The sequence below is a fragment of the Hemiscyllium ocellatum genome, chromosome 6 (genome assembly GCF_020745735.1).
Source record: "Hemiscyllium ocellatum isolate sHemOce1 chromosome 6, sHemOce1.pat.X.cur, whole genome shotgun sequence".
NCBI lineage: Eukaryota > Metazoa > Chordata > Chondrichthyes > Orectolobiformes > Hemiscylliidae > Hemiscyllium > Hemiscyllium ocellatum.
Window position 1 is genome coordinate 85,007,822 of NC_083406.1, and position 18,967 is coordinate 85,026,788.

At 40.5% G+C, this 18,967-nt stretch overlaps 1 protein-coding gene across 8 annotated transcripts in view; it reads right to left on the minus strand.

Moving 5' to 3' along the window:
- Positions 1 to 18,967, minus strand: part of LOC132816471 (spermatogenesis-associated protein 13-like) — a 241,377-nt gene that overhangs the window by 11,876 nt on the left and 210,534 nt on the right. For all 8 annotated transcript variants that reach the window (XR_009644802.1, XM_060826096.1, XM_060826097.1 and 5 more), the window contains 2 exons: positions 12,536 to 12,715; positions 10,064 to 10,296 (listed from right to left, as the gene is read on the minus strand). Coding sequence is in view for 7 of the 8 variants with exons in the window: in XM_060826096.1 (XP_060682079.1) it covers positions 10,064 to 10,296; positions 12,536 to 12,715 (413 nt within the window). In the remaining variant the exon portion in view is untranslated. The remainder of the gene's footprint in view (positions 1 to 10,063; positions 10,297 to 12,535; positions 12,716 to 18,967) is intronic.

An 18,967-nucleotide genomic window follows, 5' to 3' on the forward strand; every position in this document is an offset into this window, starting at 1 on the left:
CACGCTTCTACTGCAACAAGATTCAACATACTGAAGCCAATTGCTAGAACTTGAATGACAGCCAGTTTGCAGGAATAAGGGGAAAGAAAAACCAGGAAAGGAAATGGATAATAAAACTATAGCAGTACTATAAAGAAAACAAATTTCCTTAGAATGTACTAAACACAGGGAGTCTCAGTCTGGTCACAAATATTATTTTTCTAATGGTAACAGGGAGAATCAGAGCACCAGAAATTCTGTGTATTTTGACTCAGGGGACTCCCTTATGCTTTGAGTCAAGTATTGTGAAATAGTGAATGAAGTCAGTCATTCATCCTAGCTGATAATACTATTCATTTTCCAGAAGGGCTAAAGAAGAAGAAAATCTTAATTGGTGGAATACATGGAGGTTACAAACCAGTCTAATTATAGAGACTCAGATTAAGCAGCAATTTAGTAAATGGAAAAATTATAGCAAAAGTAGTAAAACAAATTCATGCAGAAGGAATTGACTCTAGTTTTGGAAATGACCTGGCAAATTCAAGAATATTGACATCACCAAGGATGGTAGAACAACCACTGGAAGTAAAAGAAACTGAAATGTTATAGACAAAACATATTGGATTATTTCATAATTGTGTCATGACTAGATCTCAGGCCCAAGCTATGAAATAAGGAGATGATATTGAAATTCAGTTACTGAATGGAATTTTCAAAATGTAAGTATAAAGGGAAAGACAATGAGGCTGATGTGCTTAGTCTGTTTTCTTAACTAGAAATGCAATAAATGGATTGGAATAAAGAGAACTGTACTCCGATTTAATCAGAAACAATACCAGAGTGTACTATTTCTTGAAAGACAAGTATTAATGAGGAAATGAAGACTACCTCAAATGCCAGCCAATGAGGAATGGGCAGTGTCCATCAGATGGTTGTCCCATTTGACTATCATAATGAAATTTTATAATTGGCTCATGAAATTCTGAATGGCAGGTTACTGGGTATTAGGAAAACCTAGGCTAAAATATTAAAACATCCCTATATTCAGAATTACATAAGCAGTGCCTTTTTTGGAAAAGTACTGCAAAAATTGTAGTGGAAGAATTGTTACGCTTTTAAAATTTTATGCCACAAATATCCTAAGAAAATTATTATGGGAACAAACCAATTTACATTTTCTACTTCTCACCACAATTTCAAGGATTTTTGAGAGATGATATCAAACTTAGCAGACCATAATTAGAGCTTGCCCAAATGATTGGCATTAGGGAATAGTTTTCGTACCACGTCATTAGGGACACTCCTAATGAATCCACAGGATTCAATCCTTTTGAACTCATGTGGATAAGAGGTGAGAGGACAACCGAAATTAATTTAAGAAATAAGTCAACACTCAAGGGACTATGTTTCCAACCTGTAAATTTGATGAATGCCTGACAGCTAAAAAGCATCTGAAGGATGCTCAGCAAACAATGAAAACCAGAGCAAATTAAAAGGCCAAACTTCAAATGTGATTGCTAGTGACAGGCAGTTACCTTTGTTACCTATCTCTGGGGAACAATTAAAAAGCAAGATTTACTGGACCATATCAAATCATAAAGAAACTCAATGAAATGTAGCAAGTACTCCAGCAAATACAACAGAAAGAATCAGCAATAGTATCATGTTAACATGCTGAAGAGATACTATGGCAAAGGTCACAGACAGAAGAAAAATGTATTTAAGGTAGTGATACTAGTACAGAGTGAAATATAAGTATTGGAACAATAAAGCATGGATTAGAAATTGAAAATTCTGAATCTGACCTTCCAACAGTCAGTTAGCTAAAAACAGTGGTTAGGAAAGGTTAGAAAGTATGACATTTCATCTTCCAGAAAACCAAAATGACTTCAAAAGGCTAATACAGAAATACAAATCAATTTATGGGAACAAGCTAGGAAAAAAAATGAATTTTAGCTGTTCAACTTCATATGACATATGTGTTAGCTGTAAAACAATAATATTATGCATTCAATCCAGCAGGATGAATTTGAGTGAAGAAAAAGTTAACTACAGAATGACATCACTGAAGTGAATCATAGTATCAGGAGCATACCTATTATGATGTGCCAAATACCAGATGGGTCACAAAAATTCATAGCCTATTCCAAGACTGGAGAGCTACATTGAACAAACTGTACGTGAATGATGCGTCACAAAAATTGACTTACTGAAAAAATACTAGCAAATTCCTTTGATGGAACCAAAGAAATATTGACTTTTGCAATGTTGGTTGGAACAAAAAATGCACAAGTTGCATTCAGCCCACAGCCAATAAACCAAAAAGTAAGTGAAGGATGATGTAACTGTATTGTTTACATTGATGATTTGATTGTTTTAGCTGGGAAGAGCATTACCACCTTTTGATTGAACTATTTGAACTTAGTTAAAAAACTGGCTAAGAACAAATTTGCCAAAGCAAAGGAATTATTTGGGCCAAACTGTCAACCAAGGCCACGTAACATCTAGAGAAGTGGAAGTCCTGGCAATTTTAAAAAATTTCTCCCATGACTGGGACATGGAAGTTGTGTTAGGTTAGCACGAGTAGATTTTATTGCAAGCTTACTCCAAACTTCAGCCCTGTCTTTGCGGCTTTAACAAATTTGTCAAAAATTAGAATGGACACAAGAGTATCAAAGTACCATTGAAAACTTGAAAGCTGTACTGACATCTGCCTCAGTTTTAGCAATGCAGAATTATGAAAAGCCATTCAAAGGGATTGGGATTTGCCGGTGACAATGGTGCAGGGGCTACTTTTATGAAAGATGGTTTGGCTTAGAGAAAACTCGCATAACTTGAAGAAAGTACCTCGTATTCAGAGTTTGCAAAATCTTGCCTGAAGTTGGATGTCTAAGACTGTTGCTGTGCGGCCTGGGGTGGGTTTGGGAAGATTTTTGAGAACTATTAGGAAATAGGTTACTTCAGTGAAAGGAGTTTAGTTTGCGAGTTCCAGACCAGAGAAGTTGGTTAAAAACGCTGAAGGGGTTATATGAAGCTAAGAAAATTTAGATTCTGTTGTATGAGGACTTGAGGAAGAAGCTATCACATTCTCAAGACATTCTCAAAGGCAATAGAAAATCCCACACGGACTCCGGACTACGTTCCAACCAACAAAATTTGGACCCAACCAGGCCAACCTGTACCTACAACAAATCCGAAGCCTCCAGCATCAGACCTCCCTCCGGATCCTCCGCTCCACCCTTGCAGCCATGCGTCGCTACCTACATTCCCTGCAATCAGCCCTACCCTAGCTCAGGACGCCCGGACCAACCAACCCAACCACCCCGTAGCTCAACACTTTAACTCTCCCTCCCGCTCCACAGAGGACAAGCAGGTCCTTGGACTCCTTCACCGGCAGAACATAACAACACGACGGCTGGACGAGGAGCGCCTCATCTTCCGCCTGGGAACCCTCCAACCACAAGGAATGAACTCAGATTTCTCCAGTTTCCTCATTTCCCCTCCTCCCACCTTGTCTCAGTCGGTTCCCTCAACTCAGCACCGCCCTCCTAACCTGCAATCCTCTTTCTGACCTCTCCGCCCCCACCCCACTCCGGCCTATCACCCTCACCTTGACCTCCTTCCACCTATCACATCTCCATCGCCCCTCCCCCAAGTCCCTCCTCCCTACCTTTTATCTTAGCCTGCTTGGCACACTCTCCTCATTCCTGATGAAGGGCTTATGCCCGAAACGTCGAATTTCCTATTCCTTGGATGCTGCCTAACCTGCTGTGCTTTAACCAGCAACACATTTTCAGCTGTGATCTCCAGCATCTGCAGACCTCATTTTTTACCCAATAGAAAAAAGGGACAATGGTAGTGTATTGTAAAGAATGTATCTTTTTTATTTTTGCAGCTTTTAAAACCATGGATTGAAAGAGTGAGCTTTTTAAGACCAGAGTTTGAAAGGTTGGCTATATGTTTTGAAAGCAAGTAACATGACACCATGCTAAGCATCATGGAAACAACTGAGCAAGCAGTAACTGAAGTTTGAGTTGCAGATGAGTTGGAGATAAATGATTGTACAGACCCTGTTTTTGTTGACAATAAGAAGTTGATCAGTCTATGAACTAGAGACCAATTATCAATCACACAGACCTTTTCCCTGCCAACAACTGTGGTTGGTTCTCAGATAATTTACAGCTTGGATCTGGGCACAGAGAGGGAGAAGTATTCAGTTCTTTCCAAGCTCAGGAGTGGTCTCCTCTGCAGTTAAAACCGACTGTAAGCTTGAAGAAAACCAGCTTATGTTACCTACAATTCTTGTTGTAAGTATTTATTTTTACTTGATAGGTCAGAAACCTTTCATAAGTGAACTGACAATCAATGGAAGCATCTGAAGAAGTGAATGAAGCTACATGTTGGTCAGCAGAAAAGTCATAAGGAGTAGCTCAGCAAAAAAACCTGGGAACTATGTTTCCTCAAAGTTGCAAGGCTGCACAGCCACTCCAAGGTTCTACACATGGTAACTGGTGATGGCACATTGATTGCATCATTGACTTCTGGTTCTGGAAATCACTGATGTACACAGACCTTAGATACTAAGCAGCTGGAAAGAAAATTAGAGGAATGCTGCTGGAAACAAAAGACTCCTGAACCATCTTTCCAGATTTTGCCCTGTGCCAAATAACCTATTACCCGTGCCCGTTTCCATATGTCTGCACATCTGTGTCTTAAAAGGGGGGAGTTCATAAAGGAATTACAAGTTAGGACAAGAACCAAAAAACAATACAGCACAGGAACAGACACTTTACCCTGAAAGCCTGCGCCAATACATCTTGCCTTTCCATACTAAAGCTATCTTCACTTACATGATACACATACCTCTACTCCCTTCCTATTCATGTTTTTGCCCAGGTGTTTCTGGAAAGCTGCTATTGTGTCTGCTTCTACCACATCCTCTGGCAGCACGTTATAGTTCATTTTGTTGCATGCTGACTGTTTATAAGGAAATTACCTGCAGCTAGAGTCTAATTACTCGTAATGATTAGTCACTGCTGTTCAGTACAGAAAACTTTTCCGTGCTCTATCACACGGTCTGAAAGTCAGGCAAAATTCCACAATTTACCTATGTTATAAAATCTTCAACTTTAGGCATAGTGGGGCTCAATTTCCAGTGTGCTACTCCAGTGAGTCCTACTCATAAACAGGATTTCTCTATGTGCTTTGAAATCTTTAAACTTGTGTAAGTAGTTTGGTTTATTCTATTTTTATTTCTTTTGCATAATAAACTTTGTTTTATTGCTAAAACCAAATTTGCATTATTGCATGCTTGTGTTTCAGTCAACTAACTTTATTAGAAATTTTTTTAAAGAGTCGTCTTTAAGTCAGATTTCAATGTGGAATCTGACCTGTTCAATAATAAACACAAGTTGGGATCATAACATTTTTTTTTAAGATTGGTGGCAGTATAAAGCAGGAAACAAGAAGTGCCTACATATATCTTTCTTTGAAACTTTCAACTGCAATTGTCTATGTACCAACTGTTCTGCATTTATTCGAAAAAATTACTGCTGAAGTTATTTTAAAAACATAGCTCATGGTTAAATCTGTACAACGTATCATCCGCCGTCATTTCCGCCACCTCCAAACGGACCCCACCACCAGGGATATATTTCCCTCCCCTCCCCTATCAGCGTTCCGCAAGGACCACTCCCTTCGTGACTCCCTCGTCAGGTCCACACCCGCCACCAACCCAACCTCCACCCCCGGCACCTTCCCCTGCAACCGCAGGAAATGTAAAACTTGCGCCCACACCTCCACACTCACTTCCCTCCAAGGCCCCAAGGGATCCTTCCATATCCGCCACAAGTTCACCTGTACCTCAACACACATCATCTATTGCATCCGCTGCACCCGATGTGGCCTCCTCTATATTGGTGAAACAGGCCGCTTACTTGCGGAACGCTTCAGAGAACACCTCAGGGACGCCCGGACCAACCAACCCAACCACCCCGTGGCTCAACACTTTTTTTTTTATATAGATATTTTTATTGGGAATTTAACATTTTGACAAATTTACAAAAATAAGCAGAATTTTCAAGCACAAACATTAATATAAAAATAGATCTTAAATATATAATCATCAAAATTCAACTAATCCACAATCATCCAGAGTGTATAGTTGAGTCGCTTACATCCTTCAAATAAGAGAAAATGTTCTCTAATACACTCATAACAGTATGATTAAAAGGAAGCTATTTCCAAACAATAAGAACAAACAAAAAAAAAATTAAACATGTTTGAATGGAGATCTTCCCCCTTGTTCTCAGGGGGCCTTACTACCTTTCCAACGTTCCACCATATCCTCTCCCAAACAGTGTCCCACCCTCGACCCGGGCGCTCCTTAATAGGATTTAGATATAATACCGAGCTAGAGTTAACAGTGAGCGCCGCACCCCCACCCCACCCCACCCATACCTGAGTATATCTAATAGCATCAATGCCACGTACAAACACACATAACTATAAAATTACAACTCCAACAGATTACAGTTAAGTATAATAACATAGCAAGGAAGACAACCCCGCTCCCAGAGGCAAAAGTAAAGTAGAATAAAGTAACCATTTCTCCCCACGGAGTGTGGGAGAGGCAAGCCAACATAAATTGTCTCTTACGATTTATTTAACCGAGTCTAAAAGTTTCTTGGCCTCTTCCGATGATCCAAAATTATACTCGGATCCTTCGTGGGTAAAGCATAACGTCGCTGGGTAGCGTAAGGTGTATTGAATATCTAAGTCCCTTAAACATTTCTTCACCTCATCAAACGCCTTCCTTCTTCGTGCCAAAGCCGGGGAGAAGTCCTGAAATAACATAATCTTGGATCCTTCATGAATCATAGCTTTAGGATCCTTTCCAAGCTTTCTGGAGGCATCCAGGAGTATCTGCCTCTCCCTATAACTCTGCAGCCGGAACAGGACCGGGCGTGGGCGCTGGTTTGGGCCAGATCCGCGTACTGCGACCCGGTAGGCCCACTCCACCCTTACCCGGTCAGTTTCAGCCCCCAGGTTTAAAATCTGCGGCAGCCATCGCTCCAGAAATGCTACTAACTGTTCTTTCCCTTCTTGCTCTTGAAGGCCCAGCAGCCGAATATTCTTTCTCCGATTTCTGTTGTCAATATCATCGATGTAAATTTCAAAGGCCCTGACTCTCTGCTCCAGAGCTCTCACCTGTTCTGCAGCTGTTTGAGCTGCAGCCTCGGAGGTCGTGGCCTTTAGTTCCACCCCCTCCACTCGGCCCTGCAGCTCTTCCATGGTTTGATTCTGTTTCTGCAGCTTTTCTTCGAATGCATTCCATCTCTGTCTGGATTCTGTGATGAAATTGACGAGTGTCGATTCCAGTCTAGCAATCATCTCTATAAGGCCTGTTTTTACATCAGCTGCAGCCAGAGGAGAGGAGGGTGGGGGAGGGGTCTTTGTTTTCTGAGAGCTGCGGGGTCCCTTTGATTTACTCATTATCCACTCAGTATTAGACTATTTAAATATAATATTCAGCAGCTAATTAAGATTAAAGAAATTTTTTGGGTGGTTTGGCAAGTGTGGTGGGGACAGGAAACCCACTTTACCCAGGTTTTGGGAAGGGCTCTGTAGACTCAGACTTGCTGAGTCGCCGCCATCTTGGATCTCCCTCGGCTCAACACTTTAACTCTCCCTCCCACTCCACCGAGGACATGCAGGTCCTTGGACTCCTCCACCGGCAGAACATAACAACACGACGGCTGGAGGAGGAGCGCCTCATCTTCCGCCTGGGAACCCTCCAACCACAAGGTATGAATTCAGATTTCTCCAGTTTCCTCATTTCCCCCCCCCCCCACCTTGTCTCAGTCGGTTCCCTCAACTCAGCACCGCCCTCCTAACCTGCAATCTTCTTCCTGACCTCTCCGCCCCCACCCCACTCCGGCCTATCACCCTCACCTCGACCTCCTTCCACCTATCTCACCTCCATCGCCCCTCCCCCCTACCTTTTATCTTAGCCTGCTTGGCTACTCTCTCTCATTCCTGATGAAGGGCTTATGCTCGAAACGTCGAATTCTCTATTCCTGAGATGCTGCCTGGCCTGCTGTGCTTTGACCAGCAACACATTTTCAGCTAAATCTGTGACCAGCTGAGCTAATGAGATATAAGAAGTTCCATCTTGCCCCGAGTATAACTGACCTTAGTATCAGTTGGTTTACTACATTTGATTTGAGTCCCATTCAGGTAATGAGTAACTGACCAAGGTTATCATTCCTGACTACCAACCTGTGATTGCAACTGGAAAAAATGCATTTGTGAATATTGGGCAAAGGTGGGAAGTGGCACAGCTGTATTGTAGTCATGATAAAAATAATTCACCTGCCTTCAACGTTAATGTCACATCTGCAAATGTGTTGCTGGTCAAAGCACAGCAGGTTAGGCAGCATCTCAGGAATAGAGAATTCGACGTTTCGAGCATAAGCCCTTCATCAGGAATAAGAGAGAGAGCCAAGCAGGCTGAGATAAAAGGTAGGGAGGAGGGACTAGGGGGAGGGGCGATGGAGGTGGGATAGGTGGAAGGAGGTCAAGGTGAGGGTGATAGGCCGGAGTGGGGTGGGGGCGGAGAGGTCAGGAAGAGGATTGCAGGTTAGGACATGCCAATGCAGGTGCAGAAAGTAATCAAGGGCGCTAATGAAATGTTGGCCTTAACATCCCTGGAGTATAGGGATGCAGATGTCTACTGCAGTTATACAAAACCCCATTTAGGCCCCACTTAAGAGTACTGAGTGTGTATCTAGGCACCACACTTTAGGAAGGATGTTTTGTCCATGGATGGAGTTAACCCAGGTATACAAAGATGTTATCCCTGGAATTCAACGTTAGGTTTGGGGAAAGATTAGACAAATTAGGCCTTTATTCTCCAGAATTTAAAACGTCAAGAGTGATCTAATCAAGGTCTTCAGGATTTCAACAGGGAAAGGCAGGGTAGATAAAGATAAACTATTTCTTCTGGTTGAAGATTCTAAAAGCAGGGGGCCCAAGCCATTTTGGAGAAATGTTAGAAGACACTTCTACACACAGAGTACTGTAGTAGAAGTTTAGAACTCTTCCTTAACTGGCTGTGGACGCTGATTCATTAAATTTAAATCTGGGATTGACAGGCTTTTATAAGCAAGGATATCATGTGATATGGGCCCAAGGCATGCACACAGAGGCAGACCACAAATCAGCCATGTTCTTATTGAATAGCTGAGTAGCCTCAAAGGGCTGAATGGCCTAGTCCTCTTCCTCTGCTCCTATGTTTTTAATGAACTGTATCCTTGATCAAAGCATTCAGGAAATAAAGTTTTCAAAAGGATCTATTAAAAATGAGTTTTTAAATTTTCGGTAGATTTTAAATTTGCTTTTGAATCAGGAGACATTTTCTTTATTTTGTAGTTTCCATCACTAAAATGCACAAACCTTAAGTAAAGCTCTGAGTTGTGCCAATAATAGAGTAGGCACTCTATTTTGCCTCTTGTTTTTTGTTTCCTCCCCAGACTGAAGCATACTTTTTATGCTCTCTCTCCCATAAGTTCAAAGGAGTGAGCGAGCTTCATCATTTATTTCCATAACCATCTAGCTAAAGCCCAAATTCAACACTATTTTCTTTGCCGAAAGACCAAACTTCATGTAAGAACTTCATATAAGAACCTGCTGTGATCCAAACAACACTACAATAAAATGCCTAAATTTAGGAAATATCTAGTGTTCAAGGGAAAACTGGAATATGGCCACCTTCTATAACCAAGCAGTAAAATTTATCAAATCTCAAATTGTCATTTATAAAAAGGCTCTTCGCCCCAATGCAAAGTACAGCTACACAATATAAACTTTGATCATCAACATGATGGACACTCCAATAAAGCAATTTAAGTGCAATTTTTTGTGCTGAAAGTTGTTCTTTTACATTTAGATTATGCAAATCTCAGTCAAGGATGATACTTGGTCACAAGAGAAACTGAAGCAATGGGAGAAAAAGAAAATGTCTTATTTATATATTTTCATGGCCTGCACGTTTAAATGAATTTAATGTTTCAAATTTTCATACCTGTGATCAGGGCTAGTGTATTTGAGCAACTCAGCAAGCTGTAGTGGATATTTACAGATCTTCTGGACTGGTGTAAGAAGAAAGCCATCAATGGCAATATCAATCATCTGTTGAAGCAGTCGACAGGCTTCAAAAAAGTGTCGATATTTGCTTTGTTTCATTAGGTTGGCAAGTTCAACACATGCACTGGGATGATTGTTGCAATATTCCGAGTATATTCCAAACCCTTCTTGCTGAAAGAAACATCACCAATTCATGAAACAACATTTTGAACTGCATCACGGCCTCACTACTGTTATAAAAATATTACCAGTAATCAACACTTCTTCAGAGCATATTCACAGATCTCTTCTGCATCAATTAAAAAAAGTTAATTCCAAATCACTTCTTTTCACATCTTGTATCTGCAACGTGACAGAAAGAGTCGTTGTCAGTGATATTAAGTGGCTCTTCCTCACTAAGAACCAATCTAATCAGTGTCATTCGGTTTGGGTTCCACAAGAATCAGACAAACTAGCTAAACTCTAGAAGTCAGAGGCAAATGACTACCCTTGACATTAAGGCAGGTTTGACTGTCAATAGCCTTCGAGAAAAAAAAGACTCAATGGGAATCAGGGGGAAATTTAATTTGCAGGATGAAGTCATATCTAGCACAAAGAAAAATGGCAGCAGTTTTCGGAGGTCAATCATCTCAGTCCCAGGATATCACCACAGGAGATCTTTCAGGGCATTGTCCTCAGTACAACCATTGTCAGCTACTTCCTCAGGTGAAAGGGGAGGTGATGGCCAAGTGGTATTATTGCTGAACTATTAATTCAGAAACTCAGCTAATGTTCTGAAGACTGGGTTCAAACCCCATCAAGGCAGATGAATTTGAATTCAAAACAATTACAATCATGAAACTATTGCTGAATGTTGGGAAAAATCCATCTGCTTCAGTCATGTCCTTCAGGGAAGGAAATCTATCTAGACCATGCCAGATCTGGCTTACATATGACTCCAGAGCCACAGTAATGTGGACTCTCAATTGCCTGCTGAAAATGGCCTAGCAAACCACTCAATTGTATCCCAATGAAGTCTCAACAAAGAAATGAACATGACAAATGATAATCAGGAATGGGACCTCCATTACAAAAAGAGTGAAGCACGAAACTGGCTTTAGCTAAAGTTATCAAATTTGCAAACTCATCTAATAACTGTGCCACAGTGATGGAATTTAACATTCATGAAAAGCTGGTGCAAGAATGGGAAAAAATAATTCACCATAAAGAATATGCTGAAGATAATTTTGTTTTAAAATTCATTCATGGGATGGGAGAATCACCAGGCCAGTATTTATTTCACATCCCTAAATGTCCTGACAAAGGTGGTGAAGAGCTGTTTTCTTGAACAGCTGCAGTCCTTTAGATGCAAAGACATCCACAGTGTAATTGGGAAGGAATTTCAGGATTTTGATCCAGTGATGATCAAAAGGAATGGTGTTATTGTTGATGATGTGAGATTTGCAGATGATGGTATTTCCATGCATCTGCTGCCCTTGTCCTTCTCACTGCTTGAGGTCATTGGGTCTAGGTAATGATATCAGAGGAGTCTTGGCAAGATACTATCTTGCAGATGGTACACAGGTTAAGGGACAAGTGGTCTGATATTAAAGAATGCACTAAAATGAGTCTTGGAAAATCAAATACTGAGACTGAATACTGATTATTTGAAATGATTGTGCTCATTGGCAAATATTTTACATTATCAATACAAATTACTTTTGCTCAGGATCGAATGGGTTACAGCACAGAAGGAAGCCCTTCACCTTGTCATATTTATACTAGCTCTTTGTAAGAGATATTCACCAAGTGCTAGTCCCATACCTTTCCACCTTGTTCTGCAGATTTTAACTCTGCAAAAAAAATCTAATTTTCTTTTGAAAACCATGATCAAATCTGTTTCAACCATTCTGAGGCAGTAGATTCAGATAATCAATCTGCATAAAAATATTTTCCTTACGATGCCATTACTACTGCTTACTAATGGTCTTAAACTATCACACAGGAACATGCTTATTAAAAGCACAAGTAGGCCATTCGGCCTCTCGAGCCTACACTGCCATTTAATAAAGTCATGGCTGATTGGATGACTCCATAATCTCACATTTACATTTTCCCTCCTTAATTTTTTTTTAAGGCATCTTGCCTTTTTTTTAAAATTGTGTCCATTCTTCTGACCTCTCATCCACCTTTATTCAATTGTATGATTTTAAACTTTAGTTCACTACTACCTTTAATATTTTTAGTTAATTAAATCATGGATCTTATCACTTTAGTTATAGCTGAAGTATGAAATTTGAATGTTCTGGATGTATGAAATTTGAAGGTAAATCCATTTATTTTTCTGGCTGGAAACAGCAACATTGCCCCAGTGATGTAATTGATAAGAAATTATCTCTATCAAAGCATTGCAATGATGCATTTAACATACGTGCTGAAGGAAACAGGATCCTATTTCACTCAGGTGAGGTTCATCTTTGTTGAATAGCTTCTCCAAGTCCTTCAAAAATCTCCTTTGGAATTTATAAATATCTTCAATGTTCCCAAATATGATACTTAACTGCGCTTCAGCAAACATCCCTGTATGTTTGCGACACTGACGAATATATCCCTAAAAAGTCAAGTGAAAGATAACTTGTAAAGCAGTTTACACAAGACATCAAATTTAAAAAAGTGGCTCCAAATGCTCTTGATGTTTCATGTAAGATAATTTGAAAAGAAAATTCTAAGGTTGGGTATGACCATTTAACATCACACAAATGTCAGCTTTAATCAATTATTCAAAAGTCACTACTTCAAACATACAGCTGTACAAAGACAGCATGCTCGAATGACACAGAGCTGACTAATTATTAACCGGGTCTCATTATAGGAAATAACTCAGGATCACAACTTGTGAGAATTCCTAAGAAGAAATCCCTCAAGGAGGAGCTCACTACAACCTTCAAGGGCAACCAGTGATGGCCAATAAGTGCTGGCTCAAGCTACAATGCTCACATCATATGAGGGAAATTTTAAAAGTTTTGAAAATTATCAGATGTACAATTTGGCAAGATTCTGGTCTATGTACACAACTCAGTATAACTAATGTGACCCTTGCTTAACAAATATGTTAACATACAATTTGGAAATGTCAATATTTTATAAAGGAAAATTTCCACTATTAAAAATCTTCATGTAAATGCTTCCCTGATTGTTTAAAATCAATTTTCCAAATTTACTGTCATTTTTGAATCTGAGCGACCATAATGTGTCTTAAATTTGATAGTAGTTTTTTTTTGCTTATAAAAAGGTACAATTTTACATTTATAATTAACTACCAACCAATTATTTGCTATATTATTGCTACTTATCACTAATTTTTAAAAGGGCTTTCCATTTAGTAACTGCAATACTGAGGCATCCAGAAGAGGCCTTTATATCAAGCCTAGTCAGTGCTGGAAAAGAAAGCCAAGGATTCCCATACCTCACCTTTAGATATTTCCTAATCAATCTGTTCAAAGATGTTATTACTCACTTCTGAAGCTGTTGGGACTTCAACCTGGGCCTTCTGGCTCAGAGGTAGGGACACTATCACTGTTCCACAGAAGTCACTATTGCTGATCTTTATCCAACTGAGTATTATGAGAAAAGTATGGATGATAGATAAGTCTCAGTTTCATACACATGCGGTGCTTTCAAATAGAAACAGCATGCAAGCATTCAGATGGATTTTTGGGCCATACTCTGTCAGTCTGCAATATAGCTACAATGATATAAGATGGAGGACCATAAGTAGGCAATTCAGCCCCTTGCACCTACCATGCTATTTAACATGATCGTAGCTGATCTCACCTTGGCCTCAACTTCCCTACCAGCTCTCAGTTTCAATTAATAATGAGTTAAAGGGTTACAATCTCCCAAATTTACCTGTATCCCATGTACATCATACACTAGGTCGTGAATTCCACCGATCCATTACCTTTTAAGAAGCAATTCCTCCTCAACCGTTTCAAATTTGCCACCCCTTCGCCTAAAACTATCACCTTTTATTCTAGATTGCCCCACCTGGGGAAACATCTGGTCTATGTCTACTTTGACAATTCTCTGCAGTACTGTAATTAAATCTCCTCTCATACTTCTAAAATCCAGCCTAAAATGCAAAAGTCTTTCCTTATAAGACAAATCTTTCATCTCCAGAATTAATCCAATGTACTTCTGAGCATCTGAACCTTCACCATAGCTGATCAGGTATGCCATACTCTCTATTTTCTTGCCTTTTCCCAACACCCTCTATTCCTTCACTCATTAAAAATCTGTCCATCTTGTTTCAATATGCTTAACAACATAGTCTCCACAGCTCTCTACGGTAAAAAAAACTCTCCTCATAAGTAATCCTTCCCACAACTGGGATCAACCTAGGTGAATCTTCACTAGACTGTACATCTTTCCTTCGATAAGAGAACTATAACTGTTCATATTCTAGGTGTGGTTTAATTAGAGTCTTGTATGTGACTATGCTATGCTGTGGGATACCTCAGAAGTCTCAAATTAAGGATTTTGTGGAAATTGCCCAGGGCACTTGAACTCCCAATGGGCTATTACCTACTGCCTTGAACCCTCAAGTTTGAGTTAGAGGCTGAGGCTTTGAACAGTTCAGACTTAGATGCCAACATAGTTAGGTGGTAAGAAGAATCTTCAACTACTTCCAGAGTGACCAAAAAAGTAACCCTTCGAATCATTCAGATTTATATCCCCTACACCTTCGCCCTGGACTCTCCCCCAACCCAAATTCCATCAACCTCACCCAATTAGGCCTGAACGGACTTCACCCTTTCTCTCAATCCTGACTCCTACTGACTTGATATCAACTCCTTCCTTAGGACATAGAAGCAGAAGTAGGCCATTCAGCTCAAAGTCTACTCTGCCATCCATTGAGGTCATGGCTGATCGGATAATTCTCAACTTCATCTTACTGCCTTTCCCTCAAATGTTTGATTCCCTTAAATGATTAAAAATCTTAGTCTTGAATATACTTAATGGCCCACTCTCAACAGCCCTCTAGTAAAAAAATTCCACAGATCCACAGTCCTCAAAATAAATTCCTCATCTCAGTCTTAAATGAGCAACCCCTTGCACTTAGCTTATGCTCTCTGGTCCCAGACACTCCCAAAAAGGGAAACAATCTCTTCACATCTACACTGTCAATGCTCTCAAGAATCATGTATATTTCAATAAAGGTCACCTCTCATTTTTCTAAAACCAGGTCCAACCTACTCAACCTCTCCACATGACAGTCCCTTCATATTCTGAACTGGTGTTGTGAATCTTCCCTGGATTGCCTCCAATTCCAGGATATCTCTCCCAAGAGAAGCCACCTAAAACTGTTCACAATATTCCAGCTGTGTAGTTTTAGCACAACTTTCCTGGTTTTACCCTCCACTCACTTTGAAATAAAAGGCTAACATTTCATCTGCCTTTCTTATTACCTGCTGAATCTGAATGCCAGCTTTTCGTGATTCATGTACGAGGACTCCCAAATTGTTTGGTTCTATAGCTTTCTGCAGCCTTTCTCCCTTTAAATAACATTCAGCTCCTGTTTTTCCTGCCAAAGTGAAACCACATTTTCCCATATTCCAATCTGCCAGGGTTTTATCCACTTGCTCAACTTGTCTATATCCCTTCAGGCTTTTCATCCTTAATAGTTGCCTTCCAATCTATTTTAGGGTCTACTGAAATTATGGCAATAACATATTCCATTTTCCATCCAAGTAATTTTTAAAAATCTGACCCAATGCTGACTCCTTCTCAAATCTTTCCGATCCAATTTTCTCCAATGTGTTGACTTGACTAGTCTAGCCTCAACCCATCCAACTTGTCCCCTTCGGACCCAACTGCCTATCTCATCCACCTTCCAGGCTATTCAAGTGCCATCCCAATCACCTCATGCACCTATGACTCTATCCCTTATACTTTTACATTCACTCCTTGGCTTTTCAAAAAACTTCAGGACATTTAAACTCTATTTGCTAGAAATTGATAACCAGTGATGTAAGAAAAGAAATCCAGATTCTCTACTCTGCTCTGAGATTTGCCGCATTGAGTTGGTTATGAAGAAAATCACTCAAAGAAATCAGAGGAAATCAAGTGCAATTTTTATTGTCAGTCAGAAACAGGACTGCAAATCCCAAAAGAAATGGGCCATGAATTTTCTCCATTGATTTTCAATGTGCTCATGGTAATCACATTCTCAATTCTGATTTAAAGCAGTGAGTTCAAGACCCAGTTCAGTGACTTGTGTAAAGTGCTAGTTTAAGTGTTGCCACTTCAATGCAGCACTAAAGGAATGCTGAATCATTGGAGGTACTAATATTTGGAGGAAATGTTGATCAATCTGAGAAGTTTACACTATTCAAACAAGAGAAGAGGAAATACAAATTAGATGCAGGAGTGGGTCATTCAGTCACTTGAGACTGCTTCACCATTCAATTAGAATGTACCCAAATGAATATTTACTTCTTGAACAAAAGCTAAAAAGAAATCCTAGATATTAACTTGAGGCCATTTTAGGGTCAAAGTCAGCACAAAAAAAACATTTTTGTCCCCCCATTATCTTCAGTTCTTTAGTTGGAATCCATTCAGGCAGTTTACTGCCCTGGTCTTAATTCAATAATAGTCACTTGTTTTTGGGAATTGCAGAGAGGGAAGATTTGGAAATCCTGTCCCTCTGCTGGACCTCTTGGATTGTATTTCTGTTTCATAGGAATTAGGAATAAGCATAGGGCATTTAGCTCCATCATTCATATAGATTATAACTGATCTTCTCCATCAACAGTAGTTTCCCCACAGTATCCCTACTTCCCTCAATATCATCTAATCTTTCAATCGCTGTCTTGGAAATAGAGAATTCCACAAATTCGCCATTGAGTGCAGGAATTGCTCATCATTTTAATATTAAATAAGCTACCTCTTATTCAAAGGCAATACGCCCTAGTTCTACATACTTGTATGCTTCAATGGGGTAATCCCTTATTCATCTAAAGTTTAGAAATTACAGGTTACAGTCACCTATCTTCGCAGAATAATCCTTCCAACCCAGGCAACAGTCTGGTCAACCTTTGCCGTACTCCTTTTATGGCAAATATTCTAATGGTCAAACTTGATTCAGTTTTTTTGAAGACGGAACAAAGAAGATTGATGAGGGCAGAGCAGTAAATGTGATCTATATGGACTTCAGTAAGGCATTTGCCTAGGTTCCCCATGGAACACTGGTTTGCAAGGTTAGATCTCATGGAATACAGGGAGAACTAGCCATTTGGATACAGAACTGGCTCAAAGTAGAAGACAGAGGGTGGTGGTGGAGGGTTGTTTTTCAGCCTGGAGGCCTGTGACCAGTGGAGTGCCACAAGGATTGGTGCTGGGCCCTCTACTTTTTGTCATTTACATAAATGATTTGGATGCGAGCATAAGAGGTACAGTCAGTAAGTTTGCAGATGACACCAAAATTGGAGGTGCAGTGGACAGCAAAGAGGGTTACTTCACATTACAACAGGATCTGGAGCAGATGAGCCAATGGGCTGAGAAGTAGCAGATGGAGTTTAATTCAGATAAATGAGAGATGCTGCATTTTGGGAAAGCAACTCTTAGCAGGACCTATACACTTAATGGTAAGGTCCTAGGGAGTGTTGCTGAACAAAGAGACCTTGGAGTGCAGCTTCATAGCTCCTTGAAAGTGGAGTCGCAGGTAGATAGGATAGTGAAGGCGGCATTTGGTATGCTTTCTTTTATTGGTCAGTGTATGGAGTGCTGGAATTGGGAGATCATGTTGCGGCTGTACAGGACGTGGTTAGGCCACTGTTGGAATATTGCATGCAATTCTGGTCTCCTTCCTTTCAGAAAGATATTGTGAAACTTGAAAGGGTTCAGAAAAGGGTTGAAGGATTTGAGCTATGGAGAGAGACTGAACAGGCTGGGCCTGTTTTCCCTCAGAGGCTGAGGGGTGACCTTATAGAGGTTGACAAAATCATGAGCGGCATGGATAGGTTAAATAGGCAAAGTCTTTTCCCTGGGGTCATGGAATCCAGAACTAGAGGGCATAGGGTTAGGATGAGGGGGTTGGAGTTGGGGTTGGGGGTGTCGGGGGGGGGGGGGGGGGGGGGGGGGGGGGGGGTGTGTGGAGGAGATATAAAAGAGACCTAAGGGACAACTTTTTCCACACAGAGGGTGGTACGGGTATGGAATGAGCTGCCAGAGGAAGTGGAGATTGGTACAATTGCAACATTTAAGAGGCATTTGGATGGGTATGTGAATAGGAAGGGTTTGGAGGGAAATGGGCCGGGTGCTGGCAGGTGGAACTAGATTGGGTTGGGATATCTGGTCGGCATGGACAGGTTGGACCAAAGGGTCTGTTTCCATACAGTATACCTCTATGACTATGGTTCTACAAAAGTCAAAAAAATGTATTTGTAAAGATGCTTCAGCTGCAAAATAACCAAGCTTTCTACCAGTTTCATTGAGACATTGAAAATAGGTGGTGCTGGTCATTCGGCCCTCTGAGCCTGCTCTATCATTCACTAAAGTCATCCAATTCAGTACCCTATTCCTAGTTTTTGCCCATACACTTTAATCCCTTTAGCCCCAATATTTGACACCATTTTGAAAATATTTAATGTTGTGGTCTCAACCATTTTCTGCAGCAATGAATGCCACAAGCACATTACACGCTGGGTGAAAACAAATCTTACCTCAGCCTGAAATGGCCTACATGTGACCTAAAAATTTGACCCTCAGTTCTGGACTTCACTGGGCGGCACGGTGGCATTGTGGGCGGCACGGTGGCACAGTGGTTAGCACTGCTGCCTCACAGCGCCTGTAGACCCGGGTT